The sequence below is a fragment of the Otolemur garnettii genome, unplaced genomic scaffold (genome assembly GCF_000181295.1).
Source record: "Otolemur garnettii isolate 467f Iridium unplaced genomic scaffold, OtoGar3 scaffold00043, whole genome shotgun sequence".
Classification (NCBI taxonomy): Eukaryota; Metazoa; Chordata; class Mammalia; order Primates; family Galagidae; genus Otolemur; species Otolemur garnettii.
The window spans coordinates 10,433,837-10,440,049 of NW_003852438.1; the positions used below are offsets into that span (position 1 = coordinate 10,433,837).

Here is a 6,213-nt window from a genome sequence, read left to right on the forward strand (position 1 = left end):
GAGACAGAGTCTCATTATGTCACCCTCAGTAGAGTGCTGGCACATCACAGCTCACAGCAACCTCCAACTCTTGGGCTTAAGTGATTCTCTTGTCTCAGCCTCCCAAGTAGCTGGGACTACAGGTACCCACTACAATGCCTGGCTATTTTTTGTTGTAGTCATTGTTGTTTGGCAGGCTGGGACTGGATTCAACCCACCGGCTCTGGTGTATGTGGCTGGCACCCTAGCCACTGAGCTATAGGCACCAAGCCGGGACCAAGGAATTATTAATATGCACTAAAGGAGATAGCAAAATGGATCAGACACACATATGAGAATCATTGGTAGCACCTGGGTAATGTAAGGTAAGACGTCGACTCTGACCCTGCATTAGTTTAAGGAGGGAAAGAGTTGGAATAGGTAAAGGCATTCAGTACCTGCCACATGCTGGACAGAATGACAGGGATCATGTAGATTGATTTAATTGGAAGAGACTTTTTGTAACTAAAGTCATGGCACTTCTGAAGAACCAGCTAATCCTCCTACCTCCTGCTCAGTTAAGTCTATGCAGAAAACCATGGCTGGGCACCATGGCTCGTATCTGTAATCCTAGCACTTTGTGAGGCTAAGGCAGGAAGATCACTTGAGGCTGAGAGTTCAAAAACAGCCTGTGCAACAAAGCAAGACCCTGCCTCTACAAAAAATTAAAACAAAAATCTGGGAGGCTGAGGTGGATTGCTTGAACTCAGGAATTTGAGACTAGCCTGAGCAAGCACAAGACCTCGCTCTAAAAATAGCCAGGCTTTGTAGTGGGTGCCTGTGGTTCCAGCTACTCCGGAGGCTCAGGCAAGAGCCCAGGAGTTTGAGGTTACTGTGAGCTATAAGGTCACGGCACTCTAACAAGGGTAACCAAGTAAGATTCTGTCTCAAAAAAAATAAATTGGGCAGTGCCTGTGGCTCAAAGAAGTAAGGCACTAGTCCATATGCCGGAGGTGGTGGGTTCAAACCCAGCTCCAGCCAAAAATAAATAAATAAATAGAGGCTCGGCGCCCATGGCTCAAGTGGCTAAAGCACCAGCCACATACACCTGAGGTGGTGGGTTTGAATCCAGCCCGGGCCCACCAAACAACAATGATGGCTGCAACCAAAAAACAGCGGGGCATTGTGGCGGGCGCCTATAGTCCCAGCTACTTGGGAGGCGGAGGCAGGAGAATCACTTGAGCCAGGAGTTGGAGGTTGCTGTGAGCTGTGATGCCACAGCACTACCCAGGATGACAGCTTGAGGCTCTATCTCAAAAATAAATAAATAAATAAAAGAAGCAGAAGTTAAAAGAAGAAAAAAAAAAAAAAAGCCAGGTGTGATAGTGCATGTCTTTAAGTCCCAGCTAATTGGGAGGCTAAAATCAGGTGGACTGTTTGAGCTCAAGAGTTTGAGCTATGGCCATGTCACTGCTGTCCAGCCTGGGTGACAGAGTGAGACCTTGTCTCCAAAAAAAAGGGAAGAAAAAAAGAAAACCTGCTCTTGGCTCCTGTAACACAGTGGTTATAACGCCAGCCATATACCCTGAGGCTGGCACGTTCAAACCTGGCCAGGGCCAGTTTAACAACAATGATAACTACAACAAAAAAATAGCTGGGTGTCGTGGGCGGGCACCTGTAGTCCCAGCTACTTGGGAGGCTGAGGCAAAAGAATCACTTAAGCCCAAGAATTTGAGGTTGCTGTGAGCTGTGACGTCACAGCACTCTACCGAGGAAATCATAGTGAGACTTTGTCTCAAAAAAAAAAAAAAAGAAAAGGAAAGCCACTGTTGACGAACAAGTACACTCAGGACCCTGCTTTAGTGTTTAGTCCTAGAGAACAAGCAGATGGATAAAAACTGGTCCCTGCCATGATGCAGGCAAATGAAAACTATGAAATGACTGGGGAGAGATCCCATGGAGTTCTTTTCAGTAGTATCTCTGGGGAATACTAGCAGAAAACTTCTAAGGTTATTTTCTTCACTGTGCTATAAAACCGAGTTTTGCCTGCTTTCAGTGGATTGGCATTTCTTAGATAAGACGTGGCCTCTGCAAGGGATGTTTTTTTGAATGAAAGTGGAGGCCAGAAACCTCTCATCTGTACTTTGAGAATTCTAGATATCAGCAGCTACCTTGGAAAGGGAAAAGACAAGTGAAGGTAGGGCTACCATCAGCTCTGCAAAGAGCCCGCTGTGGGGCTGGGCATGGCTGAGACAGTCGGAGGCATCTGAGAGCTCCTCACAGACCCATCTCTCTTGGGCTATATGGAAACAGAGAAGAGCTGCCGGGAACAGCCCTCCCAAAGCACACCATGGGCCTTCACAGGTTTTCAAGCTCTTCTGCTGCCTCTCCAGGGGAACTTCCCTTACCTGGCCACTTGATAAAGGGAGTATCTCTTCTGTTCCTGGGAGATATTTTAACACCTCACAGAACCTGATTCAGAAAATCTGTCTTTTCTCCCTCCCCTTTTCTTCTCCTAAAGGTACAGATCATTCCCTCCCTGGACAGGGAAGGCAGGGAGATAAGAAGAAGATAACTTACTACACAGATCCCCCTCCCTGTTCTCCTATCTTTCAAGGGAAACTGACTTGCTCAAACTAAGCCTATGCAATTAATTGAGTGTAGTGCTTGCCCCAAGTTTTCTGAGGCTGTGAAATCTTTAAGGGAATCTTAGTAGAAACACATCTAGGGGTAAGCAGCCCAAAGTTTCACAGCCCCTCCCACTCCCAAATTCTTAGAATCAGAAAATGTAGTCTTCCAAAGTAGGTCAGTTTGTCAGTGAGCAGCTCCTCTGACAGGGAAGGGAGCAGAGGCCTTGTCCTGATAGAGGGCAGATTCATCCAGGCTGTCTGCTGCCGGCCCCTGGGGCAGAGGAGGGAGGGCAGGTAGTGAGATGTACCAGCCTTTTTGCCTGAGATCTGAAAGAATTCAGGGCCATAGAGCAACACTAGCCTGACACTGCACTGTGTTGGGCCCTCTCATGCTGGGAAGGAGGGGGCTGTCAGTCCCCAGATCTAGAGAGCAACCTCCCTTCTGGAGGTGGAGGGAAAGAGTGGCTGAGTTTGGTGGGGAGGGGCTTTCTGGATCTGAGAGCCTTGAAGCTGCCCATGTCCTGGGCCCCATGACCTCTGGGGCCTTGGCTTCCCCAGCTGGCAGAGGATTGGGCCTTCCCTGGGGCCCCCCTTTCTCCCTCCCACCCGCAGGCCCATCCATCTCTCTCTCTCTCTCTCTCACACACACACACACACACACACTCACACACACTCTTGCCTCTCTCAGGCATTTGTTGTGCAGTTCTTCTTTGTCTGCTGGGCACGAGGGCACCGGTATCTGCCTCTCCCTCCCTGTCCACACCTCCACCCACTTCACTGTCTTGGAAAAGGGATGTAGCCTGACAATCCCCCTACTATATACACATACACATTCTCTCTGGCCCCCTCCCCAAGCAAATCCAAGCGTTCTGTTTCTTCCTCTCTCTCTCTCCCTCCCTCTCTCTCCTTCTCTCTCTCTCTCTTTCTCTCTCTCTCTCTCTCTCTCACACACACACACACACACACACTGAAAACACATACACCCTGGGCTGAGCTGTTCTTGCTGGCTGCAGCCGTGGGCCCCTGCTCACCGTGCCGCTGCCGCTGCCTGCGAAATGACGGCGGTTCCCCTCACTTCCAGGAATCCACGCTTCCTGGAAGGTGAGTGGCTGGGCTCACCCCTGCCTGCCACCGAGACGCAGACATGCACACACCACCCGCACTCCCTCGCCGTTTCCAAGGCGGCGGCCGCGTTCGCACCCCAGGGTCTCACCAGCAAGGGAAGGATAATGTAAGTTCAGGCAGAAGGCGGCTAGTGGAGGGGGGAAGGGGGGTGCTGGGGCTAGGGAGCCAATTCAGTAACAACTCCCAAGCCTGAGGAGAGGGAGAGGATGGGGGCTGTGTGTGTGTGTGTAGCGGGGGAGGGGGCGTTCCTTCTTGCACTTGCGGAGGATGGGAAAGGGTGTTTGGTGTTGCTAAGCAAAGATGGTATGACTTGGACAGTGGGAGCTTATGGTGACATCTTGATTAGGCCTTGGAGATAGAGGCAGAGCTGACTGGGGTGAAATGCCGAGACAGGCCTGGGTGGGAATGGGAGAAGAGAGAAGCAAGGTAAGAAACAGGAGCCTTGGCAGCAGATAATCTCAGCCTGGAGCAGAGATCTGAGGGTCCTCAGCGTCTTCCCCATAATAGAGCTGAGGATGGGCGTCTCTCTTTGCTCTTACACTCACTATTCCCTACTAGCAGGTTAGCATCCTGCCACCCTGGAGCCCATGGTCAAAAAAGGGAAAGCAGTTATAAGGTCCCTTGCAGAGAAGTGTGCAGGTTCTTCAAGCTCGTGGCTATTGCCTAGAAGTAGCTACTATTTGAAGGAATCGAGGAAGGGGAGCAAGAGCTGAGGACTAGCTTCAACATGTGAAACACATTTAGCTTGTGGGCTGGTTACCAGTTCCTTTCTTTCCCTGCTGTTTTTCTGCGCTTTGCCTACCTCCCAGTTCCTCTGACGTGAACCTCATGATTTGGCTTTGCCCTCTGGGGGTTCGGCCAATCTATGATGACTTTGACCAAGAAAATTTGTCTGCAACCTAAGAGCAGCCTTAATATCTGGCTTTGACAATCTGGGATTTCTTGGGAGTCCCAGACATTTGAAATTCCCTCACTGGGTTTTCTGGGGCTGAGAGAGGAACTGTTGAACTTCCTAAGTCTTACTGTAGTCCCCTTCACCCCCTGGCTAGAAATTCAAAATCCCTGGGGCCCAAGAAAGACTTTCTGACCCCTGCAACAGATTCATTTTTGTGTATCAGCCCCATTAAAGTAGGCTTCAGCCTATTTTTCCCTCTTAACTTAAACTGAGGGAGGGCAACAACGTCAAAGGGCCTCTTGAATTCCTGGTGCAACTCTAGAGGCTCATGCTCTTCCTCCTATCTCCACACCTTTGCTGGGAAAGCCACAAAAGATGCTTCCCCTTAATGTTTACAAGTATCTCTTTTGAGACATTTTCCCCCATGTAGGGAGCCCCAACAGGCAGCCTTAGCCTAGTACACTGGGACTAGCAATGGATTTCCAGCAAGCTCACTTATCTGTTCAGGGTCAAGGCCCAAGGGCCAGAGCCCTGTTCCTCCCTGATAACTGACATCCAGTGATTTAGGGCAAGTCAGCACTAATATTTGAAAGGGAATGAGATACCCTTTTCAGTCATTCTAAGCTTAGTAAATCCTACACTTAGTTGAAAGGACATATTTTAAAACTGGCTCTGAGTCTACAAGTCTCAACTCACAACCCTGAGGTGCTCACTTCATGATATGTGTGTGGTTCCAATTTGGGGATTTTTTTTAGGTAACCATGGCTCACCTAAAGAGCCCTAGCTGGGAAAACTCGGATTCAAGTCATAAGGCTTTTTCCGTAGATAGTGAACAAATATCCTCAGGTTTTGATGGGAAGAATGGGGGAAGTGGGACTTTAGGAGAGGATATGAATGGGAAATGGTCCCAAAGTCCTGAGTGGTTGTTTTCTTCCCACTGACCAAAGCTGGAGAGGGATCCCTCAGGAGGGTGTGTTCCGGATTTCTTGCCTCAGGCCCAAGACTCCAACAATTTTATAATGGAATCTTTATTTTGTGAAAGTAAGTATGTATATAGCTGGGCAATTGGGTAAAGTACTAATAGGTGGACTTTAGGGACGAATTTTAGGGTTCTCTCTGTCTCTTCATCTCTGTCTCCTCTCTGCCTTCTCTTTATCTCTTCCATATTTAGGCCTGTGTGCACATGTCCTTGCATGTTGATGTTAGCAGATTATCTAGAAAGCTATGGGTATGTTTATGCCAGTGGGTTTTGTTTTTTTATTTGTATCTACATATGTGATCTATATCTGTGTGTGTTTTTCTATGTGTTTTTACTTCACCTATATATTTGTGCAGAAGATTGTGGGGAGGAGGGATTTTTTAAAAAGACATTTTATATATTTAAGTATATTATCTAACCTTGAAAAACATTATGAAACTCTCAAAAATCATTTTTATAAAGCAATTTGTCAATGAATCAAAATAAATACATTGAGAATAAGCTGATTATTTAACTGTCAAGGGAACATCAAATAATAAATATGTGATTAGAATCAGATCCGATAGGAGGCTTTCTAGAGTAGTCAAATTTTTGCTGAATTTTTTTTTTTTTTTTTTTTTTTTTTT

The 6,213-nt window shown here is 47.7% G+C and overlaps 1 protein-coding gene and 1 long non-coding RNA gene across 5 annotated transcripts in view; one reads left to right on the forward strand and one right to left on the reverse strand.

Annotated features, from left to right (window-relative positions):
• IKZF4 (IKAROS family zinc finger 4) overlaps positions 1 to 6,213 on the forward strand; it is a 39,450-nt gene that overhangs the window by 17,147 nt on the left and 16,090 nt on the right. Inside the window, exons 1-3 of one of the 4 annotated variants that reach the window (XM_003790509.1) lie at positions 253 to 344; positions 3,670 to 3,819; positions 5,556 to 5,649. The exons of 1 other annotated variant lie outside the window; for it this stretch is intronic. In XM_003790509.1, the coding sequence (XP_003790557.2) occupies positions 3,733 to 3,819; positions 5,556 to 5,649 (181 nt within the window). In that variant the 5' untranslated portion in view covers positions 253 to 344; positions 3,670 to 3,732. Of the gene's footprint in view, positions 1 to 252; positions 345 to 3,262; positions 3,820 to 5,555; positions 5,650 to 6,213 lie in introns of those variants that run through there. 2 more of the 4 variants (XM_012805657.1, XM_003790510.2) reach the window with 2 other exon arrangements.
• The window catches only part of LOC111725534, a 20,191-nt gene that overhangs the window by 12,922 nt on the left and 1,056 nt on the right, over positions 1 to 6,213 (reverse strand). The window lies entirely within an intron of this gene.